Source organism: Glycine soja, chromosome 6 (assembly GCF_004193775.1).
Source record: "Glycine soja cultivar W05 chromosome 6, ASM419377v2, whole genome shotgun sequence".
Lineage (NCBI taxonomy): Eukaryota > Viridiplantae > Streptophyta > Magnoliopsida > Fabales > Fabaceae > Glycine > Glycine soja.
In genome coordinates, this window is record NC_041007.1 from 25337859 (window position 1) to 25358225 (window position 20367).

Below are 20367 nucleotides of genomic sequence, written 5' to 3' on the forward strand. Positions count from 1 at the left end.
CTTTGGAGACAAAATTTCACTAATTATGATTAGTGAATTTTAGTTATGGTTCAGCCCACTAATCCAAGATCAATTCCAAGATTCTCCACTAAGTGTGCTTAGGTGGCATGAGGCATGTAAAGCATGAAGGACATGCACAACGTGTGACTATATAATGTGGCAATGAGGTGTAGTAACCAAATGCTCACCTCCCCCTCTAAAATTTAATTGGATTGGGCTTCTAGAAATTCAATTAAATTTTATTTAATTGAAGCTCTGATACCACATGATGTAAGCTCCATTGAAGCTTGTAAGCTTAGGATCTTCTTCATCAATGGATTCCTTTGCTTCTTGGAAGAAGAATGGCAGTGGAATGGAGAAGGAAGAGAGAGAGGAGACGCCACTTCAAGGAGAAGATGAGTCTAGAAGAAGCTCACCACCATAGGAGGCCATTGATAAGAGCTTGGAGGAAGAAGGAGATGAATGAAGGGAGAGGGAGAGAAAAGCATGAAATTTTGTGCTCGTAGATAGCTTTGAAATCTGAAGTTTAATTTTCGAATGATCAAAGTTGAAAAAATGCACACACATGACCTCTATTTATAGCCTAAGTGTCACACAAAATTGGAGGGAAATTTGAATTTCAATTCAAATTTCACCTGAATTTGAAATTGAATTTGTGAACCCAAACTTTGGAGACAAAATTTTACTAATTATGATTAGTGAATTTTAGTTATGGTTCAGCCCACTAATCCAAGATCAGTTCCAAGATTCTCCACTAAGTGTGCTTTGGTGGCATGAGGCATGTAAAGCATGAAGGACATGCACAAAGTTTGACTATATGATGTGGCAATGGGGTGTAGTAAGCAAATGCTCACCGCCCCCTCTAAAATTTAATTGGATTGGGCTTCTACCAATTCAATTAAATTTTATTTCCCAACACACACATCAAATATTCACTTAGTGCATGTGAAATTACAAAACTACTCCTAATATAAAAACTAGTCTAGGTGGCCTAAAATATAAGGGCTGAAAAATCCTATATTTCTAGGGTACCTTACCTACATTATGGAGCCCTAAATACAAGGCCCAATTAGTAAAACCTTAATCTAATATGTACCAAGATAAGTGGGCTCATACTTAGCCCATGGGCCCAAAATCTACCCTAAGGCTCATGAGAACCCTAGGGACTTCTCTTGCATGTTTGGCCCAATCTTCTTGGAGTCTTCTATCCAATGCCCTTGGGGGGTAGGATTGCATCAGATACTCGGATCACTCCGTTTTAATTTTAAATACTTGACTACCCGGTGCATTTTTCGGTGTTTCATTTCCCTTGAATATATTTTTTGAAAATTGGACAAAAGTAACTGCAAGGGAAAATCAACAATATCCTAATAAGATTAACATATATGAATAATTTCCTAACATTTCTGATGCACACATTATGTTAGCCCAAGTCGATTCCTCGCACTTGAAGGCTAAGAATATTTACCAAATATCGATCCCTCGCATATGAAGTAAATACCCCAACATTACAATTATATTCTTGTACTTTTTGCAATCAAATTATAATATTTACCAAATATCTAAGAATATTTACCAAATATTAGTTCAAATTCTAAGATTACTTTCCTGTTTCACTTAAAATCCAATTTCATGAAACTAGTGATCAAATAGAATCAAGCATTACGAGTAGAATTAAATCACCAATAGTGAGTAGAAAAGAGTCATACATATATAATATCAAAAGGGATACATAAGGGTACAAAGATTACATCCAATTCTTAATAAAAACTAATCAATCATTGCGCAGAGCACAAGACTAACAAGAGAAATGATGAAGGAAACAATTCACGGTTACAACTCTGCAACGCCTCGGCTCCACTTTTCCTTTTCTCCTTGTTCTTCCTCAAGCTCTATGTGTTTTCCTCACTACTAAATGCTGTTGGATCCTCTTTCATTCAACAATGAATGGCTATTTATAAAAACAACCTAGGAGAGCAAACAAATTCGCCCAAGTGACTTGTAGCTTGCCCAAGCGAGTTTGTTGCTTACCCTTGAAGGCATCCACTTTTCCAGGCGAGTTGCTTGCTTAGGGCTTAAGTAAGCTCTTTAGCCCAGGCGTGCTGGTTGCTAGACTGGGTGAATTTGGGGTCAGAAATCTTTTTGAAAAGACTATTTTGCCCTTCCTTTGGGCTTTATTTATGGATCTAACAAACAACCATCAAAACTACAAAATCATGGATGAATCTTTCACATTTAAACAACAACATTAGTAAATGTACAATATATATAAAGCAACTAGATTTAAGTGTAGTTAATAAGAAAACTATTACAATCGAAAGATAAGTGCTAACAATTTAATCCCAAAAATAACTGAATTTTGGCATTTATCACATGTATCCAAATGACCATATTTTCTTAAAAAAAAAGTTGATCTTGGACGTGAAAATCAATCTTGGAGGAATGTATGATTGGTATTTTTCTGCCCATGAGCAACAACATAAGCAAACCAGTTCAGCTCATGTTCAACAACCTGTTAATTCACATATACAAATAACTACAGCTGTTGAAATATCTAGGAGAGATGCCTTTATTTCACATTTGATTGAGAAGAGTTGCCTTGACCAAAAAATTTGTTTCAAACATTCTTGGTAGAAGCAAATATTGATGTAGATGATAATTTTGAGATGCTTTCATGGTGGAAACATAATTCCTTTCAATTCCCAATAATGTCATGCATGTTGAGGGATATTTTGGCCACACTTGTCTCCACAGTGGCATCTACAAGTGCTTTTAGTACCGGTGGGAGAATTTTAAACAGATTATGAATCTTTCTTAACCCAAAAATAGATGAGGGATTAATTTATGCACAAAGCTAGTTAAGGCCATCTTTGGTGCAATCTAGAGATGTCATTCCAAGTGAAGAATTCAAAATTTTGGAAAATATTGTGCTAGGTACTAAAATATTACCTTTCCTTTTATTTATTTGTTTTGTTGTATATCCTACTTTTTAAAAACTATTTATTTTTTTCCTTGTTGTTTCCAATGCCTAGGATTTGGAAAGTTGAATATTGCATCTACTGGAACTAAGGTAGGAGTTAAAATTGGAGATGGTGGAGTTGGATCATCTTACTTCTAGCCTGCAGTTGGCTAAATTGGTAGCTACATTTTTCCTAGTTTATGTAGTCCATTAATTTAATTTTAATTAAAATAAACTGAAATTGATTATTTTTATGCTTTCCTTCATAGGCCAACTTTGACACTTTTTTTTCTTTTTTGGAAGTGCGTCCACTAAGCTATTACAATTTTTTGAATAGCATATATGTTTTTCTTGCAAGGTTTGTTATGCAATACTTGTTCTGCATGTTGACATGTATATTTGATGTATTATGTTGGAGTTCATGGCAATGTTTTGCACAATGCATGTCCACACAAAAAAAAAAAGCAGAAAGAAGAAAACAAAATGATGAACAATGGAGAGGACACAATTGTACAATGGTTTCCTAAACATCTGATAACTTGTATTACTTTCCACTTTGGAATTGAATTTATGGGCTTATTATGGTATTACCATTTTCTTAGTTTGAGATTGGAACATCATCCAGAACTATGACAATTGTTGAAATCAAGTCAATTAAGGTATATGCTTTTGGAGTTTGTAAGTTTTCTTGATTACTTAATGATTTTTTCCTTCTTTTTGAACAAACAATAATTATTATTGATTCTTCTAGTATGTATAATTAGCAAAAATACATGTTCAATATTGAGTAAAACTTGATCTTTGACAAATGTTCAGTGATGTTCCTTTTGTGAAATTAGGGCCAAAATATGCATCAATGCTCATGCATCAAAATATGACATCGTCTCATCTCCTAATTTTGATGGAACTATTGTGCTTTCTACCATTGCAAGGAAAATATCAATATGTTTGCTAGACTTGTTATCAATTGCAGGGGTACTAAAATTAACAACAATAAGGAGTAAGTAATTATTTTGACCGAAGAATAATTATTATTGATGCTTTTGGATTTTGTAAGTTTTCTTGATTACTTAATGATTTTGGCCTTCTTTTTGAACAAACAATAATTATTATTGATGCTTCTAGTGTGTATTATTAGCAAAAATACATGTTTAATATTCAGTAAAACATGGTCTTTGACAAATGTTCATTGATATTCTCTTTGTGAAATTGGGGCCAAAATATGCATGAATGTTCATGCATCAAAATATGAGATCTTCTCATCCCCTAATTTTGATGGAACTGTTGTGCTTTCTACCATTGTAGGGAAAATATCAATATGTATGTTAGACTTGTTGTCAATTGTAGGGGTATGAAAATTAACAACATTAAGGAGTAAGTAATTATTTCATCCTCTAAGTTGTGCAATTTAAAAATTAACAACTTGTTGTTTCTTTCCTTCCTTCCTTTCATATGCTTGACATTTTGTTAAAAAGACTGTTAGACAAACAACATGATTGATTGAAATTTCAAATAAACCAATAACTAATTTTTTTTTTTGTATTTTTGGTTGCAATGCTTTTGAAGAATCACTTCGATAAGGACTGATTTGGCATACTATTGTAGCCAAGGGAGTGTTGATATTTGATAGAATTAGTTTGTTATTATCTTCAGTTGTGTAATAGCTTTGGTAACTTAGTGAATTAGACATGACAGTTAACATGATGGTGGATGAATGGATGCCTAGCAACTATTACTCGTTTAGCTACGATTGATGGCTGAGACACCTAGATTGGATGCTTTTGAAATATTTTTTTCCAATTGTTTTTTCTTAAAAGAATTGGTTGGGATACCTAGATTGGATGTTTTTTTAACATTGTAATTTTCATGTTTTTTCCAATTGTGTTTTCTTAAAACAAGTTGTAGTATTCAAATTGTCTCTTTCTCTGTTGGGACTAAAAATTAAAATGGGCTCAAAGTAGCCTTTTCTAAGATAGTTTAAAAGTTCATAAAAAAGTGTTTTTTGTGAAAAAAAATTGGGCCAAAAATTGAATGTGGCCCAATGCAGGCCCACACCCGAATAAACCCATCTGACTCGCCCTAAACCTGAACCCGACGAATCCGATTGTCCTTATGGGCGACAATGCACCTGTTGTACTGTTGTAGTGTTTATTGGGTTAGTACAATTTGAGCTTTCTGGACCCAACCCCGACCGTTGAACACCCCTTATATATATATGTGTGTGTGTGTGTGTGTGTGTGTATGTGTGTGTGTGTGTGTGTATATATATATATATATATATATATATATATCCCTACATCCTAAGTTCCTACACATATTCCCCACACTGCCCCACTTCTCCCTCCACCTATCATTTCTTTTGATTTTCCACCTCCCCTACCCCTTCATTTTTCCCAATTGTTTCCCCCTTCTACTTCTAATTTTCACTTTCCCTAAACCAACCCAACTTTCCCCTTTTCCTTATAAACTTCATCTCCCAGTTTGTCTAAATTGCACTTAAATTTGTTTTATGGCTCCAAACCACTAGATTAGCATTTTCAACCTTATATTTTTTTCATGTTTCATCATGTCCTTGGGAGCAGTGAATCCCAATGGCCGTTTTTTACATGAAGGGAGATGACCTTAGTTGGTTCAAGTGAATGTATCATAACAATCAACTTTCTTATTAGTGTACCTTCACTCGATCTGTTAAGTTAAAAGTCATTTGTGTCTTAAAGATTAATCAAGACTCCTAATTATTTTGATTAGATGCAAATAAATACAAATGCTAAAATCTATGTGTGATGTGTGTTACTCATCTTATACGACTAACTTTTGTATAGAAAGCATTTTCCAAAACTTGTATAGTTCCCCAATTTATGGTTATTTTGTAGCGATTTTTTGTAAATAAATTTTGTTTTATGATTAGAGTTGTCTCTAGAATATGTCAATTGGATTTAATGATGAAATATGTGCAATTTCAGGTGAAAATGAGGCTAAGTCATGAAGTGCTAAAAGTGACAGTTGAGCTTAGCTCATCAGTGGGCTAAGCGCGCATCTATCGCTAAGTGTAGCTTCAGCGTGACAGAAGAATCTGGCAAGGCATCAATATCAAGGCCGTGTGCTAAGCGCGAGATCAGTGCGCTAAGTGCAGCAGTTGTCTTCAGCCAGGCTCAGTGCATGACTAGCACTAAGCTCAAATCCACTTACTCGTGCTGAGTGCGAGGGTGGCGCTAAGCAAAATGTCGTGAATTCGGAGCCTATTTAAAGCCTATCTTGTGCAGAATTAAGGTATAACTTTAACAAGGCCCAGGGCACAAAATTCCATAGCACACCATAGTGCCTATTTTGGGAAAAGAGCTCTGGAGGCAGCAAGAGGAGCAGCATTTGCAGAGATACCAAGGTTTTGTGTGCTTTATCATCTGTAATGGCTGGCTACCCTTGTTAGGGATTTCTAATGAACAGTTGATGTAATTATTTTCATATGTAATTGATTTTGTTTCTTGTGTTCAATGCTTCTTCAATGCTTAAATTTTGTATGCTCTTGGTCTGATCAACCATTTGTGTGCCCAGTTAGGTGATTTTAACATTAGGAAATGTATTCTTGCCTTAGAACTTGAATGAAGCATAATTGAAACTTAGTCTTACAAGAGGAATCTGTGAATTAAGTTTTGGTTTTAAGTATGTTGTTACAATAATGTTGTTTGGTCTAAGTCTAGTCCAACAAGAGGGATCTGAGGACAAAGCTTAGGCTAAATTAGGCTAAACTTTCGTAATCTATTTAAGCTAAGTCTAGTCCAACAAGAGGGAACTAAGGATGAAGCTTAGTTTAAGTTAGTCTACACCTAGGAGGGCTGTCAAAATTGAGCCTAGTCCAACAAGAGGGATCTGAGGATGAAGCTTGGATTGATTCATCCAACTAGGGATCAAAGTTTAGTAATTTAGGCTACAACATAGAACACAAAAGCATGATCGATTAGAGAAACATCCTTATATGCATCAGTTGGTCTGTTAGAAAGACCCAACACTTCTACCTGTTGTTGTCAATTTTACTTACTTGCATTTTCACTGTTTTTATCCTAGACCTAGTTTAATTCAATATTAAACCATGAATTATCAATGTTTCTTTCAACAATGCCTTATTTCTAAATTTAACCCAATCTTAGACTAGTTTCCCTGTGTTCGATACTCAGATTCATCCATTTTAATTTTTAAATACTTGACGATCTGGTGCGCTTTCTGACAAACCGGATTTCCCTTGCATATATTTGTATGATGAAAAAAGTGGAACAAAAAAGTAACCGCAGGGGAAATCCAACAAAGTATTTATGGCGCCATTGCTGGGGACACTAGATTTAAGAAGAGTTTAGTTCAGTTTTACGACATTGCTTTATACTTTTCTCTTTAATTCATTGATTCTTTTTGTTCATATTTTAGTTACCATACATTCATTGTTCTTTTGGACTAGATCATTGTTGTTCTGTATTTTTGTATGCAAAGAAGATCTACTGTAGGTGATTTGATTCACATTGATTTGGAGATTAGTGCCACCTGTAGAAAGCGTAATTCAGAGAGAATCAGAAATGTTTTGCAGGATTTAGAAGCAGCAACAACCCCAGAAGAAGAACCTCGATCTTCCGAGGCATCTTCTAGTTTTCCTATTGCAGGGCATTCTCATATAGAACATGTTGAAGATACAATCATAGCTGAAGAGCCAAGAAGAGTAACCCTGGAGGATTATTCAAGTTCTAATTTGCCACAATTTTTCACCAGCATTGCTCAACCAGAAGTTCAAGCATAACCATTACATATCCACCCTCATTGATTCAACTAATTCAGAATAATCTGTTTCATGGTTTACCAAATGAAGATCCATATACACACCTAACCACTTACATTGAAATGTGCAATACTATTACGCTAGCTGGTGTGCTTGAAGATGCAATCCGATTGAGCTTGTTTTCATTCTCACTATTTGGAGTGTTAGACAAGTGGCCTCAGATATCTTAAGAAGGGGGGGGGGTTGAATTAAGATATTCCAAACTGTTTCCCCTAATTAAAAATCTATTTCACTTTTTACTCAAGTTATGAATTCCCTTAATGACAATCTTCTTAAATATTAATTCAAATGAAACAATTTGAATATGAATATAAAGCAATAATAAATAAAGGAGATTAAGGGAAGAGAAAATGCAAACTCAGTTTTATACTGGTTCGGCCACACCCTTGTGCCTACGTCCAGTCCCCAAGCAACCCGCTTGAGAGTTCCACTATCTTGTAAATTCCTTTTACAAGTTCTAAACACACAAGGACAATCCTTCCTTTGTGTTTAGAGATCCTTTACAACAAGAGACTCACAGTCTCTTAATCCCTTAGAGAATGAGAAGAAGAAGAAGAAAAAATCTCTCTAGAAAGAGATGGATTTTACAGATTGAGCACTCAAATAATTCCTTAATGAATTGCAATTGAATTGGCCAAGGAATTCTTAAGAGGATAAAATGAATTTTCTCTTTGAGAGGATAGACTCTTTGTTGTTCTGAAAATCTCTAAGCAATTTCGTGTTTAAGTCACATATATATAGACCATTGGTGGTCATGAATAAAGCCTTTGAAAAGTTGTGACTCTTGAAATTATTTTTCTGAAAATCCTGTCTGGTAATCGATTACAGCTTTTAAAATTTGAATTAAAACGTTTACTAACTGCTGGTAATCGATTACCAAAATTGTGTAATCGATTACACAGTCTAAAATTTCGAATTCAAATTTTTGTAGCTGTTATAAAACGTATTTGGCCACTGGTAATCATTACATCCTCTGGTAATCGATTACCAGAGAGTAAAACCTTTGAGAAACACTTTTTAATTTAAATCACTTGGCCAAACCTTTGCTAATTCAATTAGGAATTCCCTTCCTAATATTCTAGTGATCATCTTGATGTTGTGACTTGTAATCTTGAAGTATTGTCTTAAATTTTAATCTTGAAAAGCCCATTTGCATCAATTGCAACACATTATCATGATCATCATCAAAACATCAAAGCCAATTGCATCTACAATCTCCCCCTTTTTGATGATGACAATACAATACCTGAAATCAAGATTCAAGCAAGCAACAAACAATTGTATATAGATAAAATGTGCATGCGTTTACTCCCCCTATATTTCGGAATACATGATCACTTGATTTCTAAGTTTGTTAAGCAACCTTTTCTCCCCCTTTGGCAACATCAAAAAGCCAAAGAACTCGGAAATCAACACAGATATAACAATGGAGTAGCAAGATATAAATATCAGAGTATTAAACACAATAAGCCAAACTCACAAACAAGAAATAATCAAACCAGAATTCAAATAACATAAAATGTCAACAACCACAAAATATCCAAGACTGAAATTTAAAAACCAAAAGATGAATAAGCAAAGTACTTAACATAATAATGTAAATTCTAAGAAACTAAAAGCCAAAATACACGGCTTATAAAAGACATATAGTCAGAAACTAAAATCTAAGAAGATGGAGGTGGTGGAGGAAGATCAAAACTCTGACGAATGTATCTGACATCCTCTTCAAGCTGTGTAAGGCGAATGTCCATACCGGCAAAGCGTGAATCTAACGAGTCAAAGCGGTCACCAACATAAGAACGAAGACCCCGTAATTCGGAGAGGACTTCATTCATGAGTGCGGAATCTTCACGTTGAGGGGGAGGTGAAGGAGTACGTTCATCTTGAGGAGGGAGTGCATCCTTCTTCAGCCATTGTCCATTCCGATCTTTACGATACCCAAAGGAGGTCACTGCACCAGCACCAATTGCAAAGGAACGCTTGACTTGAACAAAGGGTTCATCATCAAGCGGAATTTGAAAATGACGCAAAAACAGAGTAATCAAATGTGGATAAGGAAGAGGTGCATTGGCCCGTAATGCCTTATGCATTCGGTACCGAACCAAATGGGCCCAGTCGATCTGACGAATGGTAAGAAAAGCCCACATAAGAATCAAATCCTCCTCAGAGGCTTGTGCTAAATTTGAAGACCGAGGAAGCAAAATTCTAACTATGATATAATGCATGATGCGATTATCAAAAGTTAATGACCCGGCCAACAATCTACCGGTCATTTCAGCTTGATCATTGCAGACCATGCGACGAGCATCATGACTTGAATAATCGAATTTCCAGTCATCAACAATGGTGCCCTCAAAAGGTGCACCTTGACTGGGTAAATGAGTCAAAGAAAAGAAAAGTGACTGATCAATGACCATAGAAGTACCATGCACCTCAGACATAATAATACCATCCTGAATTTTTAAATTGCAGTAGAAGACCTTAACAAGTTCAGGATAATATGGCAATTTTAATGACATGAAATCAACAAGACCAGAATTTTGAAACACTTGATAGCAATCAAACGTTTCATCATTAAAGAACTCTACGTCTAGGTACTTAGGGTCTAAGATTATTCTAGAAGAAAACTGAGAAAGGTACCGTAGACGTTAATCATCGGATGAAAACAGTGTTGATGATCTTGGAGATGACAAAGAAGGAGGAATAGGTGCTGTGGGTGCTCCGGATGGGCCGTGACGGCGATGGGCAGCAGCGGTAGCGGTGGAGGATGATCCCTTTCTCTTCTTTGATGGCTCTGCCATTTGATGAAGTTTTTCTGGATTTTGATCGGTGGAAGTGAAAGAGGAGTGAAAAAGAGGAAGATTGGGCTTTACGGGACGTGATTTGGTGAAGAATTGAGTGAGAATCGAAGGTTTGAAGTTCTAGGTATGGAGGAAAACGTGGAGGATGCTTGGGCTGCGCAGCAGCTCTGATTTCGTGAGTATTTATAGAAGATGACGCATTGTAATCGATTACAGGTATTGGTAATCGATTACATGCCCAATAAGCCTTCTGGTAATCGATTACAGGATGTTGTAATCGATTACAGGCTGCCTGTTCATGTGTAATCGATTACACTGGATGGTAATCGATTACCAGAGCCTATCCTAGGCTAATTTCCTAAGAGAATATTCATGTTTATGCTCAAATACATCCTATATGACTAATTTTCACTACTAATACAGTAAATTCAATCATTCAATTATTATATACACAAGAAATCATAAATTCTATCATAAAAACAAGAATTCAAACAAGATCAAACAAAATAATCTACAATCAAAAGGTAAAAGTAAATCAACCAATCAATCCCTATTTTTCTAAATCTCTTACATCTAAGAGACCTAATTCTCTTCTAATAGAGAAGAAAACTTCCTTGGGGAGAGGTTTAGTGAAAATATCAGCAAGTTGATTCTTAGTATCAACAAATTCTAATACACAATCTCCCTTTAGGACATGATCTCTAAGAAAGTGGTGTCTAATCTCTATATGTTTAGTTCTAGAGTGTTGAACTGGGTTTTTGGATAGATTTATGGCACTAGTATTATCACACTTAATAGGTATGCGATCAAGAATGATGCCATAGTCAGATAATTGTTGCTTCATCCATAAAATCTGTGCACAACAACTACCGACAGAGATATACTCCACTTCAGCAGTAGATAAAGCAACACTGTTTTGTTTCTTACTATGCCATGAGACAAGAGCCGATCCAATAAATTGACAAGTTCCACTTGTACTTTTTTTATCAGTTTTAGATCCGGCAAAATTAGAATCAGAATATCCTATTAAGTTACATGTTGAATTCTTAGGATACCATAATCCTAAATTGATTGTTCCTAATAGATATCTCATGATTCTCTTTACTGCACTTAAATGTGATTGTTTGGGGTTGGATTGAAACCTAGCACACATGCATACACTAAACATAATATCAGGTCTACTAGCAGATAAATAAAGAAGAGATCCGATCATACCTCGATATTGTTTTATGTCTATAGACTGACCAGATTCATCTTTATCTAAGTAACAATTAGTGCTCATCGGTGTAGACATGTGTTTTGCACTATCCATCCCAAATCTTTTGATCAATTCCTTGCAGTATTTGGATTGATTGATGAATATACCTTCTTGAGTTTGCTTGATTTGTAATCCCAGAACGTACTTTAGTTCTCCCATCATTGACATTTCAAATTCACTTTGCATATCAAGGGAAAACTCCTTGCACAATGAATCATTAGTGGATCCAAAAATTATATCATCAACATATATTTGAACTAACAAAATATCATTATGCTTTCTCTTTATGAACAATGTGGTATCCACTTTACCTCTGGAGAAATCTTTTTCTAGAAGAAAATTGCTTAATCGTTCATACCATGCCCTAGAGGCTTGTTTCAAACCATAAAGAGCCTTTTGTAATTTATAAACATGGTTTGGTTTATCAGGAATTTCAAAACCAGGGGGTTGTTCAACATATACCTCTTCTTGAATTAAGCCATTTAGAAAGGCACTCTTAACATCCATTTGATAAAGTTTAAAATTCATTATGGATGCATATGCCAATAGCATTCTAATGGCTTCTAATCTTGCAACAGGAGCATATGTTTCTTCATAGTCTATTCCTTCTTCTTGATTATACCCTTTTGCTACTAACCTGGCTTTATTTCTAATAATTATACCATGTTCATCTAATTTATTTCTAAAAACCCATTTTGTTCCTATGATAGGATAATTTTCAGGTTTTTCTACTAATTTCCACACATTATTTCTTTCAAATTGGTTTAATTCTTCTTGCATGGCAATGATCCAATTATCATCTATTATGGTTTCTTTTATATTTTTAGGTTCAATCATGGATACAAAAGCCATATTATTGCATAAATCTTTAAGAGAGTGTCTAGTTGTTACCCCTTTTGAGATATCACCAATAATGTTGTCGAGGGGATGATCTCTTGAAGTTTTCCATTCTCTTGGGAGTGCATCATTGGATTTGACTTCTTCTGAAGGATCTTCATTGTTTCCTTTGTCATTTCCTTTGGAATCTTGTTCATGAATGTTCATATGTTCTAAAGAATCTGCAATGTCATCTAGCATATTCTTTCTTGACAATATAGCATTAGATTCATCAAAGTAACATGAATGGATTCCTCTATATTCATAGTTCTCTTATTATATATTCTATATGCTTTGCTTTGTAATGAATATCCAAGAAAAATGCCTTCATCATATTTTGCATCGAATTTTCCTAGATTATCTTTACCATTATTAAGTACAAAGCACTTGCAACCAAAAACATGTAGATGAGAAATATTAGGTTTTCTACCATTAAATAACTCATATGGGGTTTTCTTTAAAATAGGTCTTATCAAGGCCCTATTCATGATGTAACATGCAGTATTGACAGCTTCAGCCCAAAAATACTTTGGAAGAGAAGTATCATTTAATAAAGTTCTTGCAATTTCTTCCAATGACCTATTTTTCCTCTCAACAACTCCATTTTGTTGAGGGGTTCTTGGTGCAGAAAAATTATGTTCAATACCATGTTCATCACAAAATAATTCAAAATCTTTATTTTCAAATTCACCCCCATGATCACTTCTAATGGATGCAATCTTGAGATTTTTCTTGTTTTGTATGACTTTAGCAAGTTTCCTAAATGCTTGGAATGAATCACTTTTATGTGTAATAAATAGTGTCCAAGTATATCTAGAGAAATCATCAACTATAACTAGAGCATAGTAATTTCCTCCAAAACTCATGGTTCTAGATGGACCAAATAAATCCATATGCAATAATTGTAATGGTCGAGTGGTTGAAACAACATTTTTAGGTTTGAATGAGACTCTTGTTTGTTTGCCCTTTTGACATGCATCACATAGTTTATCTTTTTCAAATTTCAATTTAGGCAAACCAACTACTAAATCTTTTGAAATTAACTTATTTAAGTGATCCATGTTTATGTGAGCAATTCTTTTATGCCATAACCATGGATCATCATCTTTACTAAGAAAGCAATGATTGTTTTCTTGTTTTATGCTTAAGTCTATCATGTAAACATTATTGACTCTATGTCCTACATGCTTTATATTAATGTCATGCTTATGTTCTATAAGACATTTCTGAGAATCAAATGATACTAGATAGCCTTTGTCACATAGTTGACTAACGCTAAGCAGGCTATGCTTAAGGCCTTCAACAAGTAGAACATTTTCAATGGAGTTTGAAGAATTTGTACCTATTTTACCCACTCCAAGAATTCTACCTTTGTTGTTGTCACCATATGTTACATGCCCGCTTTTCTTTGGAGATATATATGTAAAATTTGATGCATCTCCAGTCATATGTTTTGAGCATCCGCTATCTATGTACCACTTCTTTCTCAAAGACACTTGCATAATCAAGTTTTTGACTTAGGTACCCAAATTTTATTGGGTCCTTGCATGTTAGTATAAACTGAGGATCCTTTTGGGACCCATATCATTTTAATGTTACTGTAATTTTTCTTGAAGTAGCAAGTTGATATGCCATGTCCTCTTCTTCCACAGTAAAAACAAGTGATAGAATTATAATTACATTTTTGTGTGGAAGTGGAAAAGTTTTTATGAACCTTTTGTTGTTTTTCAGATTTATACCCTAGTCCATTTTTATTAGTCACATATCTTTGTTTACTTAATATAACATCTAAATTATTTCTACTATATGAAAATTTTGCAAGTGAATTTTTCAACTCTTTAATTTCTTTTACATATTTATCACAACAACTACAAGAATCTGTTATTTTCTTGTCATTAATAGTGGAGATATTAACTTTTTCATTTGTTTTAGAGAGTGAGACTTCATTTCTAAGAAGATCTAATTCTTTGTTTAATTTCGAAATTTCATTTTCTAAATTTGAAATTATTTTCTTTGATGATGAAACTAATTTTGCAAGTTTAATTGATTCTTTATGCAAATCAGCAAATGCATCTTGCAATTCATCAAAAGAAATAGATAAGTTGTTTGAAGATGTTACCTCTTCATCACTTTCGTAACTTTTGCCCATATGGCAGAGATTTATCTCTTCATTGTCAGAATCTTCAGAGGATTCCAAATCATTTTCATCCCATGTGATGTATGCTTTCTTCAGTTTCTTTTCACTATGATTTTTCTTTTCAGATTTTTCCATCTTTTTTCTAGAAGATGGGACAATCAACCCTCAGATGTCCAGGTTGATTGCATTCAAAGCATTTTAGAATAGAGGATGAATTTTCTGTCCTTCTCTTTGATTTAAAATTTGATCGCCTCTGATTTCCTCTTACTTTAAGAAACTTGTTGAATCTTTTTACAAAGAGACTTAGATCATCATCATCATCATCATCTGGATCATTATCCTGATCACTTTCTTCTTGAATTGAGGATGATGCTTTAAGAGCAATTCCTTTCTTTTTCTTGTCATTTTCTTCATTTTGGTGCAATCTCAATAGTTCCATCTCGTGTTCCTGCAACTTACCAAATAAAGTGGCAAGAGACATGTTAGACAAATCTCTTGATTCAGAAATGGCCGTTACTTTGGGTTGCCATTCTTTACTTAAACATCTTAACACCTTGTTTATAAGATCCTCATTTTGAAATTCTTTGCCTAAGTGATGTGCCATCATTTTCTTCTATTTTCTAAACCCTTTTTGCACCATTTTAATTATTGATTGGTCTTAATTGTCAATTAATTAGGCAGTTTTATTATTTGGGCTCATTTAGCTAATTTGATGTTTTTAATCTAATTTCAGGAATTAATGAAACATTGGGCTTAATCCGGATTTTGGTTGTGGACTTGAAGAGGGCAAATAAAGCAGCGCTTACCTTAGTTAATTTCTAATTAGGAAATTTCGCAATTTTATTTTATGTTGTTCAGTGTTTATTTCGTTTTGGGCCAGAGTATTGTAATAGGGCCCAGTGACTTTGAGTGACTCTTTTTAAATAGCTGCCTTGGGATTCGTGCAGGGGATTCTATTCGGCTATGCTATTTTCATTATTCAGAGATTTGGTTTTAGTTTTTCACGTTTTTCTGTGCCCTTGTTACAGTTTTCGTTCTTAATGCAAATTTCCGTTTTCTGCTTCTAATTACGAGTTCATTCTTGCTTCTTCTTCTAGTTTCATTTACGTTTATGTTCATTTACGTTCTTGTTCATTTACGTTTCTGCTTCATGTTTCATTTGCGTTTTCTGTTTGAATCCATGGAAGGCTAGATTTTCTGGTGTTGTTTCCTTTTGAGGACGAAGCCCAACTCTCTTTGAGGTTTCGTTTGTAATGTGGTTTCCTGGCAGTTTTCCCTTCACCAGTTATCCCAATTTCGTGAATATTAATCAGTGCACGCTTCGTGTTCGATTAATTGCCTCTGAGCCTAACTTGCGTTCATGCTTAATGGACGAAGGGCTAACTGGTGTATGTGGTGCCTAATCACGTATTGAAAACCCTAAGTTGATTTTCGCTTAGTAAATTGAAATAGGGTTGGATTAAGTGGTTGACTGTTAGGGACGAATTCTCCATAACCCAGGATAAGAGAGTGGCTTCTGAATCAGAGGAAACAACCCGTTTTTAATATTAGTAGTTTCGTATTCCATTTTATTTGTTCTGCTCTTTAATTACCAAACAACCAAACCCCCCCCCCCATCGTTACTGTTACTGCAAGTATATTATGAACATTTGGCTTGTCACTGCTCGTTGGGAAACGACCTAGGATCACTTCCTAGTTACTGCATTTTCATGTTTATTTGATTCGGGTACGGCCTCGATCAAATTTGGCGCCGTTGCCGGGGAGCAGTGTCCAAAGGTTCATAATAGCTAGCTAGTGTTGTGTGTTTAATCCTTTCGTGTTTTATGTTTAATTGTTAGTATTGTGTTAGTATGTGTGTTAGTGTTGTTTAGTGTCTTGGTATTTTGTTTAATGTGTGTTCTGTTTCAGTTTTCCCATTAAGCATTTCCCCTTTTTCAGTCTTGGGTGTTTTGCTGTGAAGATTGTGCTTGAAAACAGAGTAGTAGTAGAAATCAGCTTGCGGAAAAACAGAGTAGTAGTAGAAATCAATTAGAGACGGATTTTAGCGACAACCCATGCTGAATTAATTGGGATTTTTTGTTTTAGTAGCTAGGGTTGTTATTTTTGGCTGAATTTTTTTGTGGTAACTTCTTTTAATCCATATTTTGTGGGAAAAATAGCTAGAGCCTTTAGTTTGGTCAGATTTGAAAGTTCCAAAAAACTAGCAAATTTTGTGTTTGTCAAAACTTCAAACGGCCATAACTTTTGCTCCGGTTATCAGAATCGCAATTATTATATATGCATTTGGGGTAGAAAAAAATTTCCTACGCTGTGGCAGCCCACCGTAGGCCAGCTGAGGCCTCCATCGTCCAAAAAAAGCGATTCTGTCAAAAGTTTTTTATTTTTCAAGTTTTATTCACTTATTTTTCTTAACCTACCAATTTTAGCTTTCATAGTTAGACTTTGAATTTTTGTTTGAAATGTTTTGTGCTATCTTCTCATCATTTTATAAGGTTGCTCACAAAATTTCAAGTCATTTGGATATCATTTGAGGGTAGCTGTAGTTCAAACCTACACCTTTATTTACATGACAAGGCAACTAGTTGTGTGCATGCTGAATGTAGTGTATGACTAGAGGCAATCCATCTGACTTACAACCCTTTGATCCTGAGATAGATAGGACATTTCATAGATTAGTTAGGCATCATTTTATACCTTTTGATCATTTTGAGCATTCCATAACTGGTGAATCTGTGCATTCTGTTATTGGTGATTTTGAACATCCTGATCTTGAGCATTATAATTTTGAGCATTCTGATTCTGAGCATTCTGATTTTGCACATTCTGAGAACATGGCACAACCTCCACCTCGTGAGAGGACTCTAAGGGAAATGGCTGCACCTGATTTCACCTATGAAAGCTTATGCATCCAATACCCTGATGAGGATGTCCCATATGTTCTTAAGACTGGACTGATTCATTTGCTTCCAAAGTTTCATGGCCTTGCAGGTGAAGACCCGCACAAACATTTGAAAGAATTTCACATTGTCTGCTCCACCATGAAACCCCCAGATGTCCAAGAGGATCACATATTTCTGAAGGCTTTTCCTCATTCATTAGAGGGAGTGGCAAAGGACTGGCTGTATTACCTTGCTCCAAGGTCCATCACGAGCTGGGATGACCTTAAGAGAGTATTCTTAGAAAAAAATTTCCCTGCTTCCAGGACCACAGCCATCAGGAAGGATATCTCAGGTATTAGACAACTCAGTGGAGAGAGCCTGTATGAGTACTGGGAGAGATTTAAGAAACTATGTGCCAGTTGCCCCCACCATCAGATTTCAGAACAGCTTCTTCTCCAATATTTTTATGAAGGACTCAGTAATATGGAGAGAAGTATGATAGATGCTGCCAGTGATGGAGCCCTTGGAGACATGACTCCTGCTGAAGCCAGAAATTTAATTGAGAAGATGGCCTCCAACTCCCAGCAGTTTAGCGCCAGAAATGATGCCATAGTCATTAGAGGAGTGCATGAGGTAGCTACAAACCCATCTGCATCATCTGAAACTAAGAAGCTTGAAGGCAAACTGGATGCGTTGGTCAACTTGGTAACCCAGCTGGCCTTGAATCAGAAATCTGTACCTGTCGCAAGGGTTTGTGGCTTGTGCTCCTCTGCTGACCACCATACAGACCTTTGCCCTTCCATGCAGCAACCTGGAGCAATTGAGCAGCCTGAAGCTTATGCTGCAAATATTTACAATAGACCTCCTCAACCTCAGCAGCAAAATCAACCACAGCAGAGCAATTATGACCTTTCTAGCAACAGATACAACCCTGGATGGAGGAATCACCCTAACCTCAGATGGTCCAGCCCTCAGCAACAACAACAACAACCTGCTCCTTCCTTCCAAAATGCTGCTGGCCCAAGCAGACCATACATTCCTCCACCAATCCAACAACAGCAACAACCCCAGAAACAGCCAACAGTTGAGGCCCCTCCACAACCTTCCCTCGAAGAACTTGTGAGGCAAATGACTATGCATAACATGCAGTTTCAGCAAGAGACCAGAGCCTCCATTCAGAGCTTAACCAATCAGATGGGACAATTAGCTACTCAATTGAATCAACAACAGTCCCAGAATTCTGACAAGCTGCCTTCTCAAGCTGTCCAAAACCCCAAAAATGTCAGTGCCATTTCATTGAGGTCGGGAAAGCAGTGTCAAGGACCTCAACCCGTAGCACCTTCCTCATCTGCAAATGAACCTGCCAAACTTCACTCTATCCCAGAAAAAGGTGATGACAAAAATCTACCTAACAATTTCTGTGCAGGTGAATCTTCTTCCACAGGTAATTCTGATTTGCAGAAGCAGCACATTCCCCCTCTTCCATTCCCTCCAAGAGCAGTTTCCAACAAAAAAATGGAAGAGGCAGAGAAAGAGATCTTGGAAACGTTTAGAAAAGTAGAGGTAAACATACCTCTGTTGGATGCAATAAAGCAAATTCCAAGATATGCCAAATTCTTGAAGGAGCTGTGCACTAATAAGCGGAAGCTTAAAGGAAGTGAACGAATTAGCATGGGCAGAAATGTCTCCGCATTGATTGGTAAATTTGTTCCTCAAATTCCTGAAAAATGCAAAGATCCAGGTACATTCAGCATACCTTGTATTATAGGGAATAATAAGTTTGACAATGCCATGCTAGATTTAGGAGCCTCTGTTAGTGTTATGCCTTTGTCGATTTTTAATTCTCTATCTCTAGGTCCCTTGCAGTCAACTGATGTGGTAATTCATTTAGCTAATAGAAGTGTTGCCTATCCTGTTGGTTTCATAGAAGATGTCTTAGTTAGAGTTGGTGAACTGATTTTCCCTGTTGATTTTTATATCTTGAATATGGAAGATGGATTTTCTCAAGGATCAGTTCCCATCATTCTAGGTAGACCCTTTATGAAAACTGCTAGAACTAAGATAGATGTTTATGCAGGCACACTGTCCATGGAGTTTGGTGATATAACTGTTCATTTTAATATTCTGGATGCTACGAAATACCCATCTGAAGATCTTTCTGTATTTCATGCTGAAATAATTGACCATGTTGTTGATGAATACATGACTGATCTTTATTCTAATCTGCATGCCTCTCACTCTTCATGCATTGAGTCTGAAATTGTACTTGATCATATGTCTGAACTTGATGCTGACAGTGAATCTGAGAGTGATATTGATTGCATGCCTGGTGGTGGTGTTTTACCTCTTGAGATTGATTTTATAGAGTCAGATAGGACTAACCATGTTTCAGGAAGTACACATACCTCTGACTTTCTTTATGAGGTAAAGGCTGAGAAACCATCTCCTTCTACCACTGTCCAGCCGACCACACCAGAATTGAAGCCTCTGCCATCAAATTTAAAATACGCTTACTTGGATGATAGCAAGAGTTTTCCAGTGATTATATCTGCCTCCCTTGCTGATGAGCAAGAGGAGAAGTTGTTGTCAGTTCTCAAGAAGCATAAGAAGGCTATAGGCTGGACCCTGGCGGACATTC

At 35.8% G+C, this 20367-nt stretch overlaps 1 protein-coding gene and 1 non-coding gene across 2 annotated transcripts; one reads left to right on the forward strand and one right to left on the reverse strand.

Moving 5' to 3' along the window:
* Positions 1–3089: 3089 nt before the first annotated feature.
* On the forward strand, positions 3090–19922 carry LOC114416035 (the record flags this gene model as incomplete). Its single annotated transcript, XM_028380918.1, has 4 exons — positions 3090–3137; positions 3562–3618; positions 17796–18686; positions 18906–19922. Coding segments are annotated over exons 1-4 (2013 nt in total), but the record flags the coding sequence as incomplete, so codon positions are not given.
* On the reverse strand, positions 18060–18166 carry LOC114417606. Its single transcript, XR_003667865.1, has one exon. It is a non-coding gene; the product is annotated as a small nucleolar RNA R71 (small nucleolar RNA).
* Positions 19923–20367: the final 445 nt, after the last annotated feature.